Here is a 25,335-nt window from a genome sequence, read left to right on the forward strand (position 1 = left end):
GAAATCTGCGCAGACACAGGAAGAATGTACAAACTCCACACAGACAGTGACCCAAGGTCAGAATGAATCATAGAATCTACAGTGCAGAAGGAGACCATTCGGCCCATCGAGTCTGCACCGGCATTACCTGATCTGGCCAACTCACTGAAATGTGGTTAATTCTGAATTGCCCAGCAAGCCACTCAGTTTAAGGACAATTAGGTATGGGCAACCCAGCTGGTTTGCCCGTGACACTCACATCCCATAAAGAATAGAGAAAATCAAAGGGCTGTTTCCAGCGCCGGTTTCAAAGGAATCAGTACTGGGCCCTTCACTCCTGGTGACATCACTGATTTGAGAGTAAATGTGGGAACATGAACAAGAAGTTTACCTGTGACACAAAAATGGTTAAACACTTGATAGTGAGGAAGAAAGCTGGAGGGAAAACAAGGCAAAGGATTACATGATAAATGGCAGGACAGGACTAGTTAGGCCAGAGCTAGTTTCCTGTGCACAGGAAGATTGCACTAGAGAAAGTACAGAGGGGATTTAACAACATCAGCCAGAAATTAACAATGTTTGCTCTGAGGAACGTTTGGATAAACTGGGACTGTTTTCTTTGGAACAGAAAAGACTGAGGAGAGACCAAAATTAAATTATGAAAAGCAGCCTGGCTGGCTCAGTCGGCAGAGCAAGGGAGTCTTAATCCCAGGGCCGTGAGTTCAAGACCCACGTTGGGCGCTTCAGCTTCTTTAATCTGAGAACAGTGAGCTGAACTGTTTTATGGGTGGCACAGTGGTTACCACTGTTGCTTCACAGCACCAGGGTCCCGGGGTTCAATTCCCACTTAGGACACTGTCTGTGCGGAGTCTGCACGTTCTCCAGTGTCTGTATGGGTTTCCTCCCACAAGTCTCGAAAGACGTGCTTGTTAGGTGAATTGGACATTCTGAATTCTCACTTTGCATACCCGAATAGATGCCAGAGTGTTACTACCAGGGGATTTTCACAGTAACTTCATTACAGTGTTAATGTAACCCTACTTGTGACAATAATAAAGATTATTCTAAAGGTATAACATTCTGGGGGATCATGGTGGCACAGTGGTTGTGTGCCTGCGTGCTGGGGACCCGGGTTCGATCCTGGCCCCGGGTCACAGTCTGTAAGGGATTTGCACATTCTCCCATTGTCTGTGTGGGTAGGTGGCTTGGCCAAATTAAATTGCCCCTTGATTGGAAAAAAATAGAAATTTACATTTTTTTTAAATTCTGAGGAATCTAAATAGATTGGATAGGAAGGTCCTATTCCCTTTGGTTGAGGGATACATATAAAAGGGGGCAGAGATTTAGGGGGGGACGAGGAGGTTTAGAGGGCGGTGAAGATCTGTGGCATGCTGCTGAAATGATGGCAGAAACCCTCATAACATTTAAAAAGTATTTAGATATCTCAATTGATGTAACTTAAAAAGCTACAGACCACAATCTGTAAATTGAGATTAGGCTCAATACTTACTTTGTAGCCACGATGAGCTGAATGAAATGCAACACAAACAACAAACTTTAATAAAATCTGTGATAGTAACTCTCACCACTAAGAAGATCAGCAGTTTGCTAAGTTTAGCGGCCAAGTATGCTAATGTGGTAATTTTAAAATTTACCTGCACACATAAGAGTACAACAGCAAATTATTTAACTTCCCCAATGTGATCGGTGTAATTAGTCTCAAATTTAACCCGGAATGGTCATTTAAATTTTCCCAGTCACTCTAATATCTGAAATCTTTATCCACGGACAGAACAGACAAACCATTTTACGTCCCAATGATATTCAGGTCCTGATGAATCGAGTAAGTCTGCCAGATGATGATGTGATGTTTGGATTGAAGTTCCCGTTAGTAAATCCTCCTCTTTCTAAAGGAATTTCCAAAGGAATTTCACTCTCAGTCCAGGAGAGAAATTCACAAGATTTTCTCTTCCGGGTCCTGGAGGCAGCGCATGCGCCCTGCTGCACCTGAGAAAGATGACGGCCGCGCATGCGCCCTGCGGCATATCGCCCCCGAATCAGATGACAGCCGTTAACAGGGGCCGATCAGAGAGAAAAGCGCCGATGCGGCCGCCCCATTCCGTACAGACACCGAACTGTGTCAAAAGTGCCTGAACCAATTTATCAGCCTGAGTAACGTAATGGAATAATGGCGGATAAGACTACCCGGAATGCGGGGGCCGATGAATACGCCCTATCTCCGTACTCGCATTCCAAGCATTGTTTGGCATCTTTGAATTTGTCTATATATGTGTTTCTGGAACAGACCTCTTCATTCACCTGAGGAAGGAGCAGCGCTCCGAAAGCTAGTGACATCGAAACAAACCTGTTGGACTTTAACCTGGTGTTGTAAGACTTCGTACTGTGCTCACCCCAGTCCAACGCCGGCATCTCCACATCAGCCCTATCTCCATCACAGTAGCCAGAACGCGCAGGCGTCAGAATGTCCCGCCCCCGGAAGTAGCCTCTCTGTGCGGAGCATGCGGGGTGCTGCTCCGGGCAGAGCGCAGCTGCAGTGAGAGTGAGTGCGGCTCCCACAGGCTGAATGAGAGTCGCCGCAGGCAGGAGCTGGAGAACTGAACCCAGGCAGAGGAGAGGGAGCGAGAAAACTGGGAGTGGAGGAAAGAAATGGTGCAGACGGTGAGATGGGTTTGCATTTCAGCCCAGGGAGGAGGGAGAGTGTGTGGGACTGGGATTGACAGCTTTGGGGGAACAAGAGAGGAAAAAATATTCCAGAGAAACTAGAATTGTCTGTTCAGAATTTCTATCCTGGACTGACAGTGATGGCTTTTGTAAACTCCTTTTACAGGATATTGGAAGTGGAGGATTGGCCGACAGAAAACTCAAACCAAACATCACATCGAAATCTGACAGTCACTCGATTCATCAGGAGCTGAATATCATCAGTCTTTGAATTTGGAAGGAGAAATATTTGTCTGTTCAGTTTCAGCGGTGCGACTGCAAAAGCACCGAGATATAGGAGAATACTGAGATTCAGGCTACTAGACTAGAAGGGCTTGAGGTTCATAAGGAGGAGGTGTTAGCAATTCTGGAAAGTGTGAAAATAGATAAGTCCCCTGGGCCGGATGGGATTTATCCTAGGATTCTCTGGGAAGCTAGGGAGGAGATTGCTGAGCCTTTGGCTTTGATCTTTAAGTCATCTTTGTCTACAGGAATAGTGCCAGAAGACTGGAGGATAGCAAATGTTGTCCCCTTGTTCAAGAAGGGGAGTAGAGACAACCCCGGTAACTATAGACCAGTGAGCCTTACTTCTGTTGTGGGCAAAATCTTGGAAAGGTTTATAAGAGATAGGATGTATAATCACCTGGAAAGGAATAATTTGATTAGAGATAGTCAACACGGTTTTGTGAAGGGTAGGTCGTGCCTCACAAACCTTATTGAGTTCTTTGAGAAGGTGACCAAACAAGTGGATGAGGGTAAAGCAGTTGATGTGGTGTATATGGATTTCAGTAAAGTGTTTGATAAGGTTCCCCACTGTAGGCTACTGCAGTAAATACGGAGGCATGGGATTCAGGGTGATTTAGCAGTTTGGATCAGAAATTGGCTAGCTGGAAGAAGACAAAGGGTGGTGGTTGATGGGAAATGTTCAGACTGGAGTCCAGTTACTAGTGGTGTACCACAAGGATCTGTTTTTGGGGCCACTGCTGTTTGTCATTTTTATAAATGACCTGGAGGAGGGCGTAGAAGGATGGGTGAGTAAATTTGCAGATGACACTAAAGTTGGTGGAGTTGTGGACAGTGCGGAAGGATGTTACAAGTTACAGAGGGACATAGATAAGCTGCAGCGCTGGGCTGAGAGGTGGAAAACGGAGTTTAATGCAGAAAAGTGTGAGGTGATTCATTTTGGAAGGAATAACAGGAAGACGGAGTACTGGGCTAATGGTAAGATTCTTGGCAGTGTGGATGAGCAGAGACATCTCGGTGTCCATGTACATAGATCCCTGAAAGTTGCCACCCAGGTTGAGAGGGTTGTTAAGAAGGCGTATGGTGTGTTAGCTTTTATTGGTAGAGGGATTGAGTTTCGGAGCCATGGGGTCATGTTGCAGCTGTACAAAACTCTGGTGCGGCCACATTTGGAGTATTGCGTGCAATTCTGGTTGCCGCATTATAGGAAGGATGTGGAAGCATTGGAAAGGGTGCAGAGGAGATCTACCAGAAAGTTGCCTGGTATGGAGGGAAGATCTTACGAGGAAAGGCTGAGGGCCTTGAGGCTGTTTTCGTTAAAGAGAAGAAGGTTAAGAGGTGACTTAATTGAGGCATACAAGATGATCAGAGGATTGGATAGGGTGGACAGTGAGAGCCTTTTTCCTCGGACGGTGATGTCTAGCATGACGGGACATACCTTTAAATTGAGGGGAGATAGATGTCGGACAGATGTCAGAGGTAGGATCTTTACTCAGAGAGTAGTAAGGGCGTGGAATGCCCTGCCTGCAACAGTAGTGGTCTCGCCAACACGAAGGACAGTCAAATGGTCATTGGATAGACATATGGACGATAAGGGAATAGTGTAGGTGGGCTTTAGAGTGGTTGCACATGGAGGCGCAACATCGAGGGCCGAAGGGCCTGTACTGCGCTGTAATGTTCTATGTTCCCTGAGTGAGAGTGTTCCAGTGAACTGACTGTGGAGAGAGCTTTAACCAGTTACACAGGCTCACGTCATTCACTGCAGGGAGAAATTAAATGGCTGTTTGTGTGTGGACAAAGCTTCAACCGGGAGAAACATGCGGACACCCTCACCATGGAGAAACTGTGGAAATGTACGGATTGTCGAAAAGGATTCAGTTACCCATCACAATTGGAGGTTCATCGTCACAGTCACACTGGGGAGAGACCGTTCACCTGCTCCATTTGTGGGAAGGGATTCACCCATTCATACAACCTTCTGACACACCAGCGAGTTCACACTGAGGAGAGGCCATTCACCTGCCCTGTGTGTGGGAAGGGATTCACTCGGTCATCCCACATTGTGACTCACCAACTTGTTCACACTGATAAAAGACCGTTTACATGTCCTGACTGTGAGAAGAGTTTTAAATGTAAAAAGGATCTGCTGACACATCAACGTATTCACACTGGGGAAGAGACCGTTCTCCTGCTCCCTGTGTGGGAAAGGATTCATTCAGTCATCCCACCTGCAGACACATCAACGTGTTCACTCTGATCACAAACTTTTTAACTGTCCTGACTGAGAAGAGCTTTACAAACAAAAAGGATTTACTAACACACCAATATGCTCACACTGGGGACTGACCGTTCACCTGCTCTGAGGGAATGGATTCAGCCGTCCAAGTGCCCTACTGAACTACCAGAGAATTCACACTGGGAGAGGCCATTCACCTGCTCTGACTGTGGGAAAGGATTCATTAATTCATCCAAACTTCTGATACACCAGCAACTTCATACAGGGGATAGACTGATCACCTGTTCTGAATGTGGGAAGGGATTCACACGTTCATACAACCTTCTGACACATCAGCAGGTTCACAGTGAGGAGAGGCTGTTCACTTGCTCAGTGTGTGGGAAGGGATTCACTCGTTCATACAACCTATTGAATCACCAGCAAGTTCATACTGGGGAGAGGTCGTTCACCTGCTCTGTGTGTGGGTAGGGATTCAGTCAGTCATCCAACCTGCTGACATTCCAGAGTTCAAACTGGGGAGAGGCCGTTTATGTGCTCCATACGTGGGAAGGAATTTTCTCATTTATCTTATCTTCTGAAACATCATCGAGTTCACACTGTGGAGAGGCCGTTCACCTGTAATGTCTGTGGAAAGGGATTTACTCAGTCATCCCACCTGCTAACACACAAGCGACTACAAGGTTTGGATTCTACTCTGATTGATGCTGCTAATTATGTCCAGGACTGAATCAGGTTCACTCTTGACAGTCTTAATCTGCTGATGAGATTTAATATTCTGAATAAATGTGAAATAAATAAGCTTGGTTTGAAATATTGCAGATTTTTGTCTTTCCCACCTGAGTGTTTAACAGCACCTGGCTGGAGCTCAGAAAGGACAATCTGGAGGAGGATCACATGGCAGGAACAGAACTTCAGCCTGGACACAGTCCTTCAGGGTCACACTGAGAGGGATAAAAGACACCTCTCTTCACTGACAGCAAAGTCCCGGTGTGGGTTAATCCTGAGGTGTGAGAGAAATGTGTCCCAGCCGCTCTCTTCATGGTTCAGAGCTCCTAGGCACGGAACAGAAGCTCCTTTACAACTGTGTTCAAAGTCAAGAAGAACAATGGTGAATGCTGGAAACCTGCTGTCAAATCAGAGATTGGTGTAAAACTGGGATGTTCCTGATTGAATGTAAAGCAGCTGGTTTAAGTTTCCAGAGTGAAAATGTGGTTATGTGACAGTCACAATGAATTAATTGAACAGAAACCTACTTAAAATAGATTGTTGAAGTCTGCGTTGAAATAACAGCTGGAGGACTTCACAGGAGCCTGGTAACTGCCGGGACAATTAGACAACGGTTTGATTCCCAGATAAAGAAGGATTGCCCAGCTAAATAATTCTACAGATTCTCTACCCTCTGAGAGAAGAAATGTCTCCTAATCTCTGTCCTAAATTTGAAATCCCTTACTCTGAGATTATGCCCTCTTGTCCTAGACTCTCCCACAAGAGGAAACAAGATGATTTTTCAGGCTGTGTAAATGGTTCCACAGACAGTTCACTGGATCACTCTCACTCGGGTGTGTGTGTGTCTCGGGGCTTTTCCAGTCACACTGATGTTTGAAATCACTTCCCACAGTCAGAACAGACAAGCACATTGACAGTTTGTGATATTTAGATCCTAATGAATTGAGTGACTTGTCAGATCTCGATGTTATATTTGGTATGAGTTGCCCAGCTGCCAATTGTGGGAGGAAACCTGAGCACCCGGAGAAAACCCACAGGGAGAATGTGCAGACTCCGCACAGACAGTGACCCAAGCTGGGAATAGAACCTGGGACCCTGGAGCTGTGAAGCAACAGTGCTATCCACTTTGCTACCATGCCGCCCATCCCACCCAGCTACAATGCACTGTTCTAACCAGACCCAAGAGTAGATTCAAGATGTCACATTCGGCACAAGGATACTAGATATTATAGACTGTAAGATCCACAAACTCTGTCAAGATGGCTGCAACTTAACAGGTTATTATGGACATTAAACTGTGGGCAATATCCGATTCTGTGACCAATATTTAGTTTAACACGGACCTGAATAAGGAAACTTTGCAGCCACCTGTGAAGTTTAAATGTCTCGTTGTGTCAGGGTGAACCAGCATTTGAGGAAAATGAAATCTCTGGACTGTTGGATGTTGGACTGTTGGACAGGAGAATGAGCTCGAATTGGGACAGAGTGAGTGAGTGAGCATCGTAAACTGCGATTGTATCGGGGTGTTCTGGGTCTCAGAGTTGTAACCCTGCAGTTAATTGTCAGGGATGCAGTACAATAAACCCTGAACAAAGCAAATGTGTGTGTGAAGCAAGTGAAGCAGCAGGAAACAGCTGAAACAGCAGAGCTGAATGTCTGCCAGTGCAGCCACAAGACTGAACTTATTCCAGCTTCCAGGTCCACCTGAGAACCAACGTCCTGGCTATTCACCTACAAGAAGCTTCAGAGCCTCATGATAATTATTTATTTCTAAAAGCGCTTCACTCCAACTAAAGGACCTGCTCAACAAGAAGACAACAGGCCTGCAGCGATATAAAGATTGCAGCCTACATTCCATTTTCATCATTACAGCTTCAACTTGATTATCATAGAATTTACAGTGCAGAAGGAGGCCATTCGGCCCATCGAGTCTGCACCAGCTCTTGGAAAGAGCACCCTACCCATGTTCAGCCCCTCCACCCTATCCCCATAACCCAGTAACCCCACCCAACACTAAGGGCAATTTTGGACACTAAGGGCAATTTATCATGACCAATCCACCTAACCCGCACATCTTTGGACTGTGGGAGCACCCGGAGGAAACCCACGCACACACAGGGAGGATGTGCAGACTCCGCACAGACAGTGATCCAAGCCGGAATCGAACCTGGGACCCTGGAGCTGTGAAGCAATTGTGCTATCCGCAATGCTACCGTGCTGCCCACTAATTAGTTGATCTGTAACTAATTTCTGTGTATGTGTCAGTGAGTGTGAAAGAGACGAGAGACTGAGATGTTCAAACATCCAGGGAAATAGTGTGATAATAAATTACCTTTCCTTTAAAAATCACCAGTAAGCCTGCTGCTGAAATGTATTTTAAATAAAGAAAAATCACACTGAGGGCAAGGAAATATCACACAAACATCCTGATAATTGACTGGAAAGGACCACGAAATGTAATCAAACGCTGTATAACCCCCTTCAGGTAGCTATGCAGAGGCTGCAGCCTCTCACGCTGAATGTCTACGTAATTCAGAGATACCTCCAGGCTACAAACATCAGCTTCAGCCTGGGAGTGGGTGAAAAACTGTTGAACTGTAATCTTCGCCGGGCACTAGGACCCGCCTGGGAACAGAAACCTTCAGGTTCCGCCCATCAGCTGTTGCATCACCGAGACGCCAGCGCATGCGCTCTGCTTCCCCAAGATGGCGGCTGTGAACCAGGGCCTGGTCCCGGGAGAGAGCTGACCGGCGGTGATGTGACCTGAGGATCACCGCACCTCAGGCAAGGGGCCAGGTTGGGAAGGCGGTGCCTTCAGGAATAACTGGGAAGGTGATGTTTGGTCAGTTGCTGCAGTCTGTGTAGTGAAGGTGCTGTCACAGTGGTGTGAGGTGAGGAAGTACAGGATTATCACCCAGCAATGATCAATTAAGGGGAATGTAAATCCAGCTCAGGCTGCTTTCAGATTGGAAAGGGAGCTAAGGTGTGTCCTTGGAGCTGGTGAATGTTGTGGCTTTTGCACTTTCTCTATAAAGTCCTTCTCATTCATTCCCTCTCTTTACAGCACAAATAGAGGCCCTTTGGCCCATTCATAATAATCTTTATTGTTGTCACAAGTAGGCTTACATTAACACTGCAATGAAGTTACTGTGAAAATCCCCTAGTCGCCACACTCCGGCGCGTGTTCGGGTACACAGAGTGAGAATTCAGAATGTCCAATTCGCCTAACAAGCTCAACGTTCGGGACTTGTGGGAGGAAACCGGAGCACCTGGAGGAAACCCATGCAGACACGGGGAGAACATGCAGACTCCGAAGCCGGGAATCAAACCCAGGTGTCTGGTGCTGTGAAGCAACAGTGCTAACCACTGTGCTACCATGCCGCCCATAAGATTATTAGATTACTAGGTCTGGATGAATTGTGTCCCAGGATGCTGTGGGAGGCGAGGGAGAGATTGCAGCGGCTCTGACCCAAAGTTTCAACCACAAATTAGGCCTGCGTTCGGTAGAATTTAGAAGGTTACGGTGTGATCTGATTGAAGTATTTATGATATTAACAGGAAAAGACAGGGTAGATAAAGACAAACTATTTCCACTGGTTGGAGATTCTAAAAGTAGGGATCATTGTCGAAAAATTCGGGCTAGACCATTCAGTAGAGATGTTAGGAAGAACGTCTTCACACACAGGGTGGTAGAGGTTTGGAACTCTCTCCCACAAACAGCACGTGAAGCTCGATCAGTTGTTAAGATTAAATCTGAGGTAGAGTTTTGTTAAGCAAAGATATTCAGAGATATGGAGTTAGGTCACAGATAGGCCATGATCTCACTAAATGACAGGACAGACTCGGGCTGAATGGCCTACTCCTGTCCCTATGTGTATTTCTGTGATTCTGAAGTTCAGACAATAATACCATGACAGGGGCAGCACGGTGGCGCAGTGGGTTAGCCCTGCAGCCTCACGGCGCTGAGGTCCCAGGTTCAATCCCGGCTCTGGGTCACTGTCCGTGTGGAGTTTGCACATTCTCCCCATGTTTGCGTGGGTTTCGCCCCCACAACCCAAAAATGTGCAGGCTAGGTGGATTGGCCACACTAAATTGCTCCTTGGAATAAAAATGAATTGGGTACACTAAATTTTTAAAAAAGAATACCATGACTGGGAAAGAGTCCGGATTAGAACCTGAGTTAGTCCAAGCTGCAAACCATCCCTCCAGATCCTTGCCCTTCATGGATTTAATGAAGGCCAAGGCAATAGTTGGATTACTGAAAGACTTGACGGAGTTGTTGGATACCATTTTTCGGGTCTCACGATAAAGCCTGACGTAATTCACTCCCCACAGGATTGAGCTGCCTTTGAACTTCATCGGAGCATGAATGCTTTGTTTGTGTTGCTGCCGAAAGTCCTGAATCCACCCTCCCTCCTGGGGCCAGGCGCCACCTCACCGTACCCGTCTCCAGGACCTTCTGGCGATCTTTCCAGTTGTGGAAGTGAATGATTACAGGCCTGGGATGAAAACTATCCCTCAGCCTCAGAGATACAATGCACCCTTTCTAATTTGAAAAACCCAGGCTTCACATCCAGCTTGAGAAAACATGGCTTCTGGTCCTCGAAGAATTGACGGGAGCCTTACCCTCCACACCTTCTGACAGGCCGACGACTCGGATGTTCTTTCTCCGACCCTCAGTTCTCCAAGTCCTCCAGGACATCCGCCAGCCACTCGGCTGGTTTTCAAAGGGTTGAATTCTTGCCTCTGTCGAGGAGGCATCTTGCTGAACGTTCAGGATTCTCTCCTCCGGATCATCGAGCCTCTTCATGGTGTTTTGCAGCTGGGCCTCATGAGCTCACAGATATTGAGTCAGCACACTCCGCCTCTGGTCAATAACACGGATAATATCAGCAGTCATCATTTTCGCCGCCTCCCAGAGAGCTCCGGAGAGCTCGGGGTCGAGAGACCTCCCGAGTGTCAGGCCGCCATGTTGAAAAGGGGGCTCCATTTCCGCTGAATCCACCTGCGCTGTTTTATTGGTGCATTTCTTCACTTTTTCTGGCATAATCCTACCAGACCGAACCCTGAAGTCTTCCAGGACATAACAAATATGAATTCAGGATTAGGTAGATGAGTGCCGGGCGATCAGGATAAGTGACAGATTATAGGTGAGTGGCACCAGAACCTGCAGAAAACCAGCTACTCCCATGCCAGTGTCACATGCCCCTCCTCTTCCCCCCCCCCCCCCCCCACCCCCCCCTCTCCCGCAGGGTTATGGGGTACTGGCAGGAAAATGGAGAGAAAGCTGAGATGAGGAGGGGGATTTCTTTATTCGAGGATGTGGTGAAGCTTTGGAATTCTCTACCCCAGAGGATTCTGGAGCTTCAGTCATCAAGTATTTTCAAGATACAGATTGATAGGTTTCTAGATATTGAAGACGTCGGGGGATATGGGGGATAGTGTGGGAAAACGGTGCTGAGGTAGATTGACCAATGATCCCATTGAATGGTTCAGGTTCGATGGCCCGAATGGCCGACTGCAGCTCATATTTGTTATGATCCCCTGGACAGGAAGCTGTAAGCTGGGATGTGTCAATCAGCCTGAATCAGCACCTTCAGGAGAATTAGGAGGGTGAATATTAGATACAGCAGAGTGAGAATGGAGGGGAGAGTGTGTGGAATGGAGATTTACAGCTTTTGGAGAACAATAGAGGAAATGATATTTCATAGAAACTAGAATTGTCTGTTCTGAGTTTCTATCCTGTACTGACAGTGATGAATTTTGTAAATTGTTTTTGCAGGATATTAGATGAGAAGGAATTACAGACAGAAATCTCAATCATCACGTCTCGATCTGACAGTCACTCCCTTCCTTGGATCCTGAATATCATCGGCCTTTCAATCTAGAAGGAAAAATGTTTCCCCGAACTGTCAGCAAAATATTTCAACCATCAGTGTGACTGAAAAAGCACCGAGACCCACACAACACACACCCGAGTGAGAGAGTTCCGGTGAACTGACTGTGGAAAGAGCTTTAACCAGTTACACAGCCTGAAAAACATCACAACATTCAGAGTGGGGAGAGACCGTACCCGTGTTGTGGACAAGGCTTTGACTGATCATCCAACCTGGAGAGATGTGAGGAGACCCAAAACATGGAGAAACCGTGGAAATGTGGGGACTGTGGGAAGGGATTCAGAGCCCCATCTCAGCTGGAGATTCATCAACGCAGTCACACTGGGGAGAGGCCGTTCACCTGCTCAAAATGTGGGAAGGGATTTACTCAGTTCTCCAGCCTGCAGGCTCACCAGCGAGTTCACACTGGGGAGAGGCCATTCACCTGCTCCAAGTGTGGGAAGGGATTTACTCGGTTATCCACCCTGCAGACACATCAGCGAGTTCACACTGGAGAGAGGCCATTCTCCTGCTCTCAATGTGGGAAGGGATTTACTGACGTATCCAACCTGCGGAGGCACCAGCGAGTTCACACTGGGCAGAGGCCGTTCACCTGCTCTCAGTGTGGGAAGGAATTTACTTGGTTCTCCACCCTGCAGACACATCAGCGAGTTCACACTGGGGTGAGGTCATTCAACTGCTCCCAATGTGGGAAGGGATTTACTCCATTATCTGACCTGCGGAGACACCAGCGAGTTCACACTGGAGAGAGGCCATTCCCCTGCTCTCAGTGTGGGAAAGGATTTACTCGAGTATTCAACCTGCAGTCACACCAGCGAGTTCACACTGGAGAGAGGCCGTTCACCTGCTCTCAATGTGGGAAAGGATTTACTGACGTATCCAACCTGCGGAGGCACCAGCGAGTTCACACTGGGCAGAGGCCGTTCACCTGCTTTCAGTGTGGGAAAGGATTTACTCGAGTATTGAACCTGCAGTCACACCAGCGAGTTCACACTGGAGAGAGGCCGTTCACCTGCTCTCAATGTGGGAAAGGATTTACTGACGTATCCAACCTGCGGAGGCACCGGCGAGTTCACACTGGGCAGAGGCCGTTCACCTGCTCTCAGTGTGGGAAAGGATTTAGTCAAGTATCCAACCTGCAGTCACACCAGCGAGTTCACACTGGAGAGAGGCCGTTCACCTGCTCTCAATGTGGGAAAGGATTTACTGACGTATCCAACCTGCGGAGGCACCAGCGAGTTCACACTGGGCAGAGGCCGTTCACCTGCTCTCAGTGTGGGAAAGGATTTACTCAGTTATCCCACCTGCGGAGACACCAGCGAGTTCACACTGGGGAGAGGCCGTCCACTTCACAATGTGAGACGGGATTGCATGTTTTACCACACCAGCTGTGACACCAACAATTTCACAATTGATGACAGGGGTTGGATTCTGCTGTTATTGTTTCTGGTCTACATCCAGGACTGCATTTTGTTCATTCTGACAGGTGGTCAGAGAGGATGGTCGGAGGGTTTCTTTCTGCTGGACTGACCGGTCTCACCACTTTGCCTCCAGTGGGCTAATGCTCTTTGAGCCTTGTTGCTAATACCTGGCTTCAAATTGCACAAGGATCACAGAGTGAAAGGGTGTTTGGAAGTTTGAAGATATTTAGTTGCCATTTCTGTTTGGAACCCAGCAAAGCATGCCACGTTGTCATGGAGAGGGGCCCGGGTGATTACATGGTTCTTTTGTTTAAGTTATCTGGGCGTTCCTCACAGAAGAAAACTATCAGGGTACGAGGGGCAAGTTGTCTGAGGTGGACTGGGAAACTGATTGGTACAGGGAATACCTAATATTTAAGGAATTATTACATATTTATCAGGGTTGGTTATCTCAGTTGAGTGGACGACTGGTTCGTGATGCAGAGCAAGGTCAACAGTGAGGATTCAACTCCCGTACTGGCTGAGTTTATTCATGAAGGCCCCACCTTCTCAACCAGGCCCCTCGCCTGAGGTGTGCTGACCCTCGGGTTAAATCACCTCCAGTCAGCTCTCTCTCTGTCAAAGGGGAGAGCAGCCTATGGTCCTCTGTGATTGAACAACTTTAATTTCACATATATACAACAAATATAGGTTTCTTTAAGGAACGAAAATCCAAAGGAAAAGTGCTGTAACCGTGGCTAACAAGAAAAGTTAAAGATTCCATGAGATCCATTAGAATTCAGCAAAGGAGGACCAAGAAACTGATGAGAGCAAACTGGCGAGAAACATAAAAATCGACTGGAAAAGCTTCTACAGGAATGTGAAAAGGAAAAGATTCGCAAAGACCAATGTGGGTCCATTCCAGGCAGAGCCAGGAGAGTTTAGAATGGGGAGTAAGGAAATGGCAGAGAAACTGAACAATGTGTGTCTGTCTTCACAGAGGAAGATACAGAAATTGTCCCCAAAACACCAGAGAACCAAGGGACTGGCAGAGATTAGTATTGGTGAAAAGGTAGCACTGGAAAAATTAATGGGGTTGAAAGTCAATAAATCCCCCAAAGCTGATGACCTACATCCCAGAGTGTTGAACGAGGTGGCTGTAGAGATCTCTATTCCTCATTCTAAATTCTCCTGACTCTATCCGGAACGGACAAAACTGTGCCTGAGCCAAACATTTCCTTTTTACGTAGCCACAGAAGAGTTTACAGTCCATTTTTAAGTATTTTGCCAGTTCACATTCTATTCTATTCTCCCTTTGTTTCTCAGTGTCTTGGTCGAAGAACTGAAGTAAATCCTCGGGAATGAATCATCACTTTGGACAGGTTCTGAGACAATTAAGTTTCGACTTCCAGGACAGAGTAACTATAATTGTGGAGTGTGATTTTAGATTGTATAAAGGGCGAAGTTCTAGTTTATAGTTTAATGTGTAGGTTTCCGAGTTAAAGTAGCTTCTAGTTTGTTTTTTTGTTGCATTAAAACTCATAAAACTTGAAGTCCCGTCGTGTGATCCTTTAATTTGTTGACTGGGAATTTGACTTTTTATAAGAAGTTGCTGACCTTTATCGGGGGTCCTAATCCACAAGTTTTGTCTTCCTATTTGACCCTCGGGCACCTTTCTGTCTCTATTGCTCGTGTCAGTGACAGCCAGGTGATGGAGCTGAGGGCTGAATTTAGCTGAGAATAACGGGGCCTGCCCCAGTTGGGGAACTGCCATGGGCGTCGCTAATAGAGACAGGAATGTGCTGGAGGACTGACTGGGAACTGCACCTCCAACCAATCGGGTGGGGGGGGGGGGGGGGTGACCGGGGCTGACGGTGATGTGACCACCAGCGTTCAGTGCCCCCGTGTCCAAAGCGGGGAGTCATGGGAACAGGGTACAGAGGAGCCGAAGGGAAACCATTTGGGTCCAGAACATTGTGAACATCCTGTTACTCTGGTTGTCTTTGATCCTCAAGTAATTTTCTGTTAGTTTTTTTAACCATGTTCCGTTTCATCAATAAACTTTTAACAGGAAAATAGTTGAATTGGTTGAACTTGTCTTGATTAAATTTATTCACTTTCGGAAAAATGGGTGAAATGGGTTGACAAGCTCTTTAACAGAAAGTGAGTCCCTCTAAGGTAATTGGCAAAGGAGCCAGAGGGGTTGAGGAGATTTGAATTTTCTTTTGACACTGTTTGAAAATGGGTTTAAGGAATCAATCGTGACTGACTAATTTGTCAAGGTTCACTGAGGAAGTAACAAGGGATGTCAATAAAGGGGAACCTGTAGATGTGCTTTATCTGGATTTCCAGAAGGTATTTCCCAAGGTGCCACATCAAAGGTTATTACACAAAATAAGAGCAGCGAATGAGCTGGGGTGAGCTGGACCCTGGTAACATTATGGAGATTGAAATATCTGGTCTCAGTGATGGTGTGGATATGGGGTCCGAAACTCATCTTGGGGTCAGATCTGACACGGAGATTGTGCAGAGCGTGGTTCAGCCTCAGACAGTTCTCAGGGAGAGGGATGGACTCGGGGGTTAGGGAACGGAATTTGTAGTGGTGATTGAAGTCAATGGCTTTGGTCTTCCCAATTTTTAATTGGAGGAAAACCTTTCATCCAGTACTGGACGTGGGATACGCAGTTTGATAATTGAGTGACAGTGGAGGAATGGAGAGGGATGGTGGTGAGGTAGAGCTGGGTGTTGTCAGTATACATGTGAAAACTAACACGGTGCTTTTGGATGATGTCACCTCACGAGAAATATGAGTGGCTGAGGATAGATCCTTCGGGAACACCGAGTATAAGGGATTTGGAGAGGAAAGGGAGATTGGAGATCATAGAATTTATAGTGCAGAAGGAGGCCATTCGGCCCATCGAGTCTGCACCGGCTCTTGGAAAGAGCACCCTACCCAAGCCAACACCCCCACCCTATCCCCATAACCCAGTAACCCCACCCAACACTAAGGGAAATTTTGGACACTAAGGGCAATTTAGCATAGCCAATCCACCTAACCTGCACATCTTTGGACTGTGGAAGGAAACCGGGGCACCCGGAGGAAACCCACACACACACGGGGAGAACGTGCAGACTCCGCACAGACATTGACCCAAGCCGGGAATCGAACCTTGGACCCTAGAGCTGTGAAGCAATTGTGTTAACCACTATGCTACCGTGCTGCCCTTAATGTCTTGGAAATCTGTAGAGATGGTGGGGTCAAGTGTTCTGTTTAGGATGGGAGATGATGCTGCATTAAAGTGAGAAGGACAGAACCAAATGAGAGAGAACTGGAAACATATCAACTAACATAGAGAGGTTGGATGGTCAACTGTTTTGTGAGAATGGAGTCAAGGGAACAGAAGTTGGGTCTCGTGGACAATATAAGCTTGGAGGGAGAGAGAAGATAGGAGAGAAACTGCGGAAAGATCCGGGTTCAGGGCTCAGACGAGGAGGAACTGTAGACAGTTTGGTCTGGTGGGTTAGTGGGAGGGAGGGAAGCAGCAGAGGCAGCTGATCAGATTGTCTCAATTTCAGTGACAAAGAAACCCCATGAACTCCACACACTTGTCGGAGGTGAGGATGGATGAAACGGGGGGAGGGGGGGACAACATTTCAAAGGGAAGAACTTTTGTTAGAAATATTTTTTAAAAGTTGATGCACATTGTTTCACGCAATGCTGATTTATTTAACTTTTACCTGGAATATTAACCCCTAAAACTGAGCTGGAGTTTATTTACTGTTAAGGGCACGGCCAGAAAGGAAATTTGAGACATTTGTCCTCACAGTTTGTCTTTGCAATTTGTATAGGAGAGGTTGTGAACTCCAGAAATGATGTCCCCGACTAGTTGTGATGGTTTCTTAGCAAAGTAAATGTTTATGATGGAATAGGAAAGTAAATAAAATGATATAGAAGTACACTTAAAATAAGTCAATGGCTTCACACATCCCAATACCTTAAACAGTTCCAAACAATCTTAATTTAACTACCTCAGAGCGAACCTTCCCCAATCTGTCCAGGAACGCCTTATAGATTTTAAGATCTATAAAATGCAGAAACCTTGTCCCAAACTGTGCCTTTACTCCAATTTGCTCGAGGTTAACCAGCAGTTAACTGGCTTTTCAAATCTGGCTTCCTTCACACAGCTTTCTGGGCTGAGATTCAAACAGCATCTTCCCAGGTGTCACGGGCTTTTCACAGTAACTTCATTTGAAGCCTACTTGTGACAATAAGCAATTTTTATTTCAGTATCCCCTTAACTACATTCTTTCCCTTTGATCTCTCCATCATTTTACCCAATTTCTTTTGAACTAATCTCTCCCAGAATTGATTAATATAATCTCTTTACTTTAACATTCATAATTTTAAAAAGTGAATTTACTTTATCCATATTTCATTCATGACACCTTTCTTTCACACCTTGTGTTGCTGTTTCTCTGGTTCTAAATATGGCGGTCAATAGGGTTGCCTTCCTTAATCCTAATTGTGTTTGCTTTAGTCGCCAGGTATCTCTCGATACCGCCACAAGGTTCAAATCCGAATACTGATCAAAGAGCCAATACACCAGTTAGTTAGTTCAAAGTCAATACTATTTATTTACACACACAGTAAGATCAACACCTGCACAAAGTACCACAAACTAAACTATCTCTAACACTAAAGCCTATACTTAGCTTCGGGTACCCACTCAGTCAGGGGATCTTTTGTTCGGATCGGAGGTTGTTGGGTTCGAAGAGGTACAGGAGAACAGCTAAGGTCGTCGGTCTGGTAGCGAGCGTTGACCTTGAACTTACTTGCTTCTGGTGCAGCTGGTGGAAGGGTCTCTCCGCTTTGAGAGCCAATTCCAAGAGAGTGATTCTCTCGTGGGAGTTCCTTCTTATACCCGGAGGGGCTTCGCACGCTGTTAGGTGGGCTTTAAACTTGGCCCCAATTAATTGGGCCGCTTCTCGATCACTGGTATTGATCTTCACCAATAAAGGGGTGGGTGCCCTGATAGCTGAGCGTGGCTTTGGTAGCCGTTGGCCTTGCTTTGTTTGTGCTTTCGGTTGGGGAACTGGCGCCGGGATGTCTGAAACAGTATCGGTTGCTTGAGTGTCTTTCCTTTGTTCCCAGAGATGGGCCCTCAATATGCTAATTGACCTATAGTTTCAATTCCATCTGGGAGCTGTCTCCCCAATCTGCATTCGGGCTCTGTGCCTGCTTGTTTTCCTAACATTGTCCACAGTTCCCTATATTCTTTGCGAGCGTCCATTTTGTATTCTGGAAGTGGCCATCCCAGATGGCTACACTTGCATCTTTTATCTTTTGAATCACAACACCCATTCACATCTGTTTCTGTTCGCTACCCAACCTGACTAAATTTTTTCAGTGAACATCTGGTTTGAAGTCTAGCTGGGCTCATTAACACATCAAAGTTTATATTCACACAGCTACTCTATCTCCCATCGCAAGGACCACTCTCACACTTCACCAGTTACAAAAAATGATAATATTCCACATAGAAAATAGTTCAATATCTTAAGATTCTTCTGACAAATGTTCTTGATAAAACATCAGTAGAAATCGACATTTATGAACTAGGTTCATTCCTGGATGTGATTACCAGTAAAATACTATCACTAATTATTTGCAAACACGCTGGTGACTTGTCAGGATGGACAACCGAGTGAATCTCTTCCCACACACGAAGCAAGGGAACGGTCTCTCCCCAGTGTGAACTCGCTGGTGTCTTTGCAGAGTGGATGACTGAGTGAATCCTTTCCCACACTCGCAGCAGGTGAATGGCCTCTCCCTGGTGTGAATTTGTTGGTGTACAGTCAGTTGAGATGATTGCCTGAACCCTGTCCCACAGTGAGAGCACCTGAATGGTCTCTCATCAGTGTGAACAAGCTGATGGTGCATCAGGTCCACAGGACTTTTATAGCACTTCCCACAGTCAGTGCATTGAAATGGTCTCACTTCAGTGTGAACCTGCAGGTGTTTCAGCAGGGTGGATGTATCGCTGAATCCCTTTCCACACTTGGAGCAGGTGAACGGCCTGTCCCCAGTGTGAATTCGCTGGTGTACAGTGAGTTCAGATGACTGCCTGAACCCAGTTCCACAGTCCGAGCACCTGAACGGTCTCTCATCAGTGTGAGTTCGCTGATGATGCTTTAGGTTGAGGGAACTTTTATAGCACCTCTCACAGTCTACACATTTAAAAGGTCTCACTTCAGTGTGAACCTGCAGGTGTTTCAGCAGGGTGGATGTATCGCTGAATCCCTTTCCACACTTGGAGCAGGTGAACGGCCTGTCCCCAGTGTGAATTCGCTGGTGTACAGTGAGTTCAGATGACTGCCTGAACCCAGTTCCACAGTCCGAGCACCTGAACGGTCTCTCATCAGTGTGAGCTCGCTGATGATGCTTTAGGTTGAGGGAACTTTTATAGCACCTCTCACAGTCTACACATTTAAAAGGTCTCTCGTCTGTGTGAACCTGCTGATCTTTCAACAGAGTGGAAGAATCAGTAAATCCCTTTCCACACTTGGAGCAGGTGAATGGCCTCTCCCTAGTGTGAACCCGCTGGTGGTGTTGCAGCCCTGATGATCGAGTGAATCCCTTCCCACACTCTGGGCAGGTGAATGGCGCCTCCCCACTATGAACTCGCTGGTGTCTCAGCAGGTTGGATGATCAGGTGAATCCCTTCCCAGACTGGACAGGTGACCAGTCTCTCCCCAGTGTGACTGGGCGGATGGGCTTCCAGCTCCGACAGGGATCTGAATCCCTGCTCACAGTCCCCACATTTCTCCGCACTGCTAGCATTGCTATTTTCTTGCATGTTAAAAATCTGATGATATTCAGATCCTGATGTGATGTCTGTTTTCAGTTTCCCAACTGCAAATCCTCCCCTTCGAACACCCTGTGAAACTGATTTAAAACAGAAAATAGGGAGTGAGGGAGAACCCACAAAAACACAAAGGCAGGTTGTGAAATTGAGCTGAATGAATCTGGTCATTTGTGGGGCCGGCACTGGGAAAAAGTGACCATGAAAACTGCTGGATTGTCATAAAAATCTACCTGGTCAGGAATTTCCTTCAAGGATGGGAACCTACCATCCGGTCTGGGCCTACACAGGATTCTGGCCTCTATACGAACATATGAAATAGGAGCAGGAGTATACCATAAAGCCCATTGAGCTGCTTCAACATTCACTGTGATCATGGCTGATCTTGATTTAATCTCCAACTTCTCACCATCCTCCCCAAATCTTCTGATTCCCTGAAAAGTTTCTCTATCTCTGGGTTCGAAATTTCCATTTTAATCTTTTTTTTAATAAATGTTTTTTATTGGGTTTTGAACATAGTATATTTACAGTTATGTACACAGATTGAAATATATATTTTTTTTAAAAAGGAAAAAACTGGTAGGATATTGTACACTGGCACAAAAACAGCAACGCTGTACCATTTGCAATCTTACGTTTGACAAATAAGTAGGCACCTGATTGTGTGTGTGTGTGTGTGGGGGGGGGGGGGGGGGGAGAACTGGGGAGGTGCATATACATTTGGGTGCCGGAGAAACAATTACAGTAGTTCTGTCCAATACAGAGAAGCAATACAAGAATTGATCTGGTGTTGGTGTTTTTGCTTGCTTCTGGACGGTTTTCACTGCCGCTGTTGTTGCGCGTTCACCTCTGCTTCCGCCATTCGGCCAGTCTTCTCTTGCTCTCTGTTACTGTATTTGCTGAGCTTGTCGTTTCCCATGCTCTCCTTCCGGCTTTCATTCCCTCGCCTCCCCCCACCCTCTCTGATTCCCCTCTATTATTCCCTGTCCCTTCACTCTCCTCCCTTCTCCTGTGGTTCACTTTTCTTTTCTCTTAGATTTAGCTGTTTCCCCCCCGCCAGGTCTTTCTCTCCATCTGCATTTTAATCGTAATCATCTTCTTTAATAGATTCTGCTGATGGCGCACGAGCAGCCCTGACCTCAATTTAAAAATGATCACAAATGTATTCCAAATGAATACTTGCGCCATGAGTAAATTAGCATAGAGTGAATGAGGTGTTTGCGTTGTTCAGTGATTCGCCTGGATAAATGGGGTTTGAGGAATGGAGAGGGATGGTGGGGAGGTAGAGCTGGGTGTTGTCAGTGTGCATGTGAAAACTAACACAGTGTTTTAGGGCTGGTTTAGCACAGGGCTAAATAGCTGGCTTTTAAAGCAGACCAAGGCAGGCCAGCAGCACGGTTCAATTCCTGTACCAGCCTCCCCGAACAGGTGCTGGAATGTGGCGACTAGGGGCTTTTCACAGTAACTTCATTTGAAGCCTACTTGTGACAATAAGTGATTTTAATTTAATTTCATGTCACCTCGTGGCAGCTTGTAGATGAGAAATAGGAGGGGCTAAGGATAGATCCTTCGGGGAAACTGAGTACAAGGACTGTGGAGAGGAAAGGGAGTTTGGAGATGGAGAAGTAGTTTGCAAAGCTGGGAGGGACAAGTGTTTTTTTGGGATGCGTGATGACAGTGGATTTAACACTGAGACAGTACCAGCAGAGATAGAGAGCTCTTCACTATATCGGCTCACATGGAGAAGTTGGGATGTCAGCAGTTTATGGGAATTATCAATGGAGCAGAACGGGGGTCTCATGGACAAGGTGAGTTCTGACGGTAGAGAAAATAGAGAAAGATGTAAGTTCAGAACTTGGACAAAAATGGGCTTTAGAGACAGTTTCGTCCGGTAGGTTAGTGGAGGAAAGCAGCAGAGGTAGCTGATCAGATTGTCTCAATCTTCATGACAAAGAAGCTGTGAGAGCTCCTCACACTTGTTGTTGGAGGTGAGGATGGAGGACACGGGGAGAAGGAAACCTTCAAAAGGAACTAACTTGTGTTAGCAATATTAAAAAGACACCACACGCTTTGTTTAACACAAACTGATTTGACTTGATTTTTATTCAGAATTTAATTCTTTGTTACTGGATTAGAGTTTATGAACATCAGCAGCAACTGACCCCAATGAACATGTTCCAGTCCAGGATGTGATTAACAGCGAGCTCCAATCACTGAAGTTACTTGTGAACTTGCTCGTGCATCAGCAGGTTGGATAATTGAGTGAATCCCCTCCCACACTCCGAGCAGTGTGAACGGCTTCTCTCCAGTGTGAACTCGCTGGTGTACAGTGAGGTCAGATGATCGCCTGAATCCACTTCCACAGTGAGAGCACCTGAACGGTCTCTCGTCAGTGTGAACACGGTGATGAGATATCAGTTCCCCAGAACTTTTATAACACTTCTCACAGTCTGGACATTTAAATGGTCTCTCCCCAGTGTGAACTCGCTGATGCACAGAGAGGTCAGATGATCGTCTGAACCCAGTCCCAGTGAGAGCACCTGAACGGCCTCTCCTCGGTGTGAACACGTTGATGAGATATCACTTCCCCAGAACTCTCATAACATTTCTCACGGTCTGGACATTTAAATGGTCTCTCCCTAGTGTGAATTCACTGGTGTCTCAGCAGATTGGAGGAATGAGCAAATCCTTTCCCACACTGCGAACAGGTGAATGGCCTCTTCCCAGCATGAATGTGTTGGTGTGTCTGCAAGTGGTATGAGTGTGTGAATCCCTTCCCGCACTCGAAGCAGGTGAACGGTCTCTCCCCAGTGTGAGTGCGCTGATGGATTTTCAACTTGGACGGATAATCGAATCCCTTCCCACAATCCCCACATTCCCAGGTTTTTCCCCGGTGTGACTGCATTTATGTTTCGAAAGGCCAGATGATCGACTGAAGCCTTGTCCACACACAGAACACGTGTACGGTTTGTCCCCTCTGTGAACGGTGCATCTTCCTTCCATCTTCAAACTCTCATGATATTTATGTTACAAACGTTTTGGTGAGTGTGGATCTTGATGTGATGTTCAGTTCGAATTTCCTGACTGAAGTTCCTTCACTTCTAATACTCTGCAAAATTGATTCAAAACAGAAAATAGTGAGTGAGAGAGAACGCACAAAAACACAAAGACAGGTTGTGAAATTGAGCTGAATGAATCTGGACATTTGTGGGGCCGGCACTGGGAAAAAGTGACCATGAAAACTGCTGGGTTGTCATAAAAAACAACTGGTTCACCTCTATGGGAGGAGAGAGGGAGAGTGTGTGTGAGAGAGAGGGTGCGAGAGAGAGAGGGTGCGGGAGAGAGGGAGAGACAGAGTGTGTGTGGGACAGAGAGCATTTGGGAAAGAGAGGCATAGACAGCGAGGGAGTGTATGTATGTGTGTGTGTGAGTGAGTGTGTAAACACAGCGAATGGTAATGACCTGAAACGCAAACACTTGTGTTCAAAGGACGATAATGTTCACTTCCTGATGAATCGAGTGAAGCTGTCACATTGTGATGTAAGAGTTTGCTCAAGGTTCCGGTCTGTAAATCCTTTTCTAATATCCTGAAAATGAAATTTACAAAAGGTCAACCCTAATGTCAATCCAAAAAGGGAATTCAGAAAATAAATTTGTGGTTTGGGTTTGTCGTGCGTAAATTCTCCCTTTCTAACTTCCTGTAAAAGGAGTTTCCCAAATCCATCATTGTGTGGGGCAGCATGGTGGCACAGCAATTAACACTGCTGCCTTAACAGTACCAGGGACTTGGATTCAATTTCGATCTTTTGGGTCACTGTCTGTGTGGGTCACTGTCTGCCTGTGTTTGTGTTGATTTCTTCGGGGTGCTTCAGTTTCCTCCCACAGTCCAAAGGTGGATTGGCCATGTTAAATTGCCCCTTATGTCCAAAGATATGTTTGTTAGGTGGGGTTATGGGAACAGGGCGGGGGCTTAGGTAGGGTGGTCTTTCAGAGGATCTGTGCAGACTTGATGGGCTGAATGGCCTCCTTATGCACTGTCGGGATTCTATGACTGCCAGTCTAGGATAGAAATTCCCAACATTCCCTTCTCCTGCTCCCTAATCCAGTATGACTGTTCATGCTCCCCTCTGCACTTAAAATTTTTTTTTAAAGAGTATCCAATTATTTATTTATGTATTTATTTATTTCCAATTAAGGCAATTTATGGAGCAATTACTGATACTGTGCATGCTTTCATCATAGCCCGGCCTCGCCCTTCATTCACTCTGATTGGTTGGAGGACCAGCTGCGCTCGGTCAGTCCTCCAGCCTGCCACTCCTCTTCCTATTGGTCCGGAGCCGCTGTCAATCTCCCGGGCATTGTGACCGTTCCAGATGGTGAGAGCCGCCACAGGCTCAGGCTGATTATCCAATAATTTTTTTAAAATAAAGTTATTAAAAATAACTTTAGAGTACCCAATTAATTTTTTCCAATTAAGGGTCAATTTAACATGGTCAATCCACCTACCTTGCACGTGGGGGTGAAACCCATGCAGACACGGGGATAATTTGCAAACTCCACAGGGACAGTGACCCAGGGCCAAGATTCAAACCTGGGTCCTAAGCGCCGGAGTCCCAGTGGTATCCACTGTACTGCCCTCTCCACGCTTATACTTTGCCTGGACAAGTTGTCTGCATTCTGAACAATGGGTAACAAGCTCCTCCCACTCATCAAAACGTTGCCCCCGATAAAGATGGCGACCACGCATGCGCCATGGTGCACACTCATTCCAATAAAGATGGCGGCCGTTAATCCAGGCCGAAAATGAGGGGCTGCAGCCCCGCTCGGTACAATCTGGGTCCGGTAAACTCTTTTCAGAGTTTAATGACTCACAATGTGCTTACACAGCGTTTCCAACCTTCCCCGCGATCTCAAGCACCCTACATATTGTTAACCGCCTCTTACAAATTATAGATCCAAAACAGAAGCAGCGGCACTCCATCGCCATTACTGATACTGCGCATGCTTCAATCACAGCGGGCCCCGCCTCTCTTTCACTCCGATTGGTTGGATGACCAGCCTCTCTCGGTCGGGCCTCCACTCCCGCCCCTCCACTTCCTATTGGTCCGGAGCCGCTGTCAATCAGCCGGTCATTGTGACAGTACCCAGATGGTGACAGCCGCCACAGGCTCAGGCTGACTCGCTGATTGTCCAATAATGTTTTAAAAAATAACTAGACTACGTGGCCAATCCGCCTACCCTGCACATCTTTGGGTTGTGGGTCAAAACCC

General features: G+C 46.5%; 3 protein-coding genes and 1 long non-coding RNA gene across 9 annotated transcripts in view; 1 reads left to right on the top strand and 3 right to left on the bottom strand.

Moving 5' to 3' along the window:
- The window catches only part of LOC140419308 (uncharacterized), a 17,230-nt gene extending 15,288 nt beyond the window's left edge, over nucleotides 1-1,942 (bottom strand). The window contains exon 1 of the transcript XR_011945685.1: nucleotides 1,791-1,942. The gene's annotated coding sequence lies outside the window, so the exon portion shown is untranslated. The remainder of the gene's footprint in view (nucleotides 1-1,790) is intronic.
- The window catches only part of LOC140419306 (uncharacterized), a 24,678-nt gene extending 9,923 nt beyond the window's left edge, over nucleotides 1-14,755 (top strand). The window contains exons 1-2 of one of the 6 annotated variants that reach the window (XM_072503142.1): nucleotides 8,558-8,737; nucleotides 11,688-14,755. In XM_072503142.1, the coding sequence (XP_072359243.1) occupies nucleotides 12,042-13,196 (1,155 nt within the window). In that variant the 5' untranslated portion in view covers nucleotides 8,558-8,737; nucleotides 11,688-12,041 and the 3' untranslated portion in view covers nucleotides 13,197-14,755. Of the gene's footprint in view, nucleotides 1-5,998; nucleotides 8,261-8,557; nucleotides 8,797-9,746; nucleotides 11,056-11,687 lie in introns of those variants that run through there. The other 5 variants (XM_072503141.1, XM_072503140.1, XM_072503143.1 and 2 more) reach the window with 5 other exon arrangements.
- A 4,109-nt stretch (nucleotides 14,756-18,864) lies between these two features.
- On the bottom strand, nucleotides 18,865-20,984 carry LOC140417828 (uncharacterized). Its single transcript, XM_072501279.1, has 3 exons — nucleotides 20,913-20,984; nucleotides 19,465-19,887; nucleotides 18,865-19,383 (listed from the first exon to the last, which is right to left on the bottom strand). Exons 1-3 carry the CDS (start codon nucleotides 20,982-20,984, stop codon nucleotides 18,865-18,867), a joined length of 1,014 nt encoding a protein of 337 aa, XP_072357380.1.
- Nucleotides 20,985-22,134: 1,150 nt separating this feature from the next.
- LOC140419309 (uncharacterized) lies at nucleotides 22,135-25,075 on the bottom strand. The gene is made up of 2 exons (XR_011945686.1): nucleotides 24,938-25,075; nucleotides 22,135-23,174 (listed from the first exon to the last, which is right to left on the bottom strand). It is a non-coding gene; the product is annotated as an uncharacterized lncRNA (long non-coding RNA).
- Nucleotides 25,076-25,335: the final 260 nt, after the last annotated feature.

This window comes from Scyliorhinus torazame, chromosome 5 (genome assembly GCF_047496885.1).
Source record: "Scyliorhinus torazame isolate Kashiwa2021f chromosome 5, sScyTor2.1, whole genome shotgun sequence".
In the NCBI taxonomy this organism is placed as follows: Eukaryota; Metazoa; Chordata; class Chondrichthyes; order Carcharhiniformes; family Scyliorhinidae; genus Scyliorhinus; species Scyliorhinus torazame.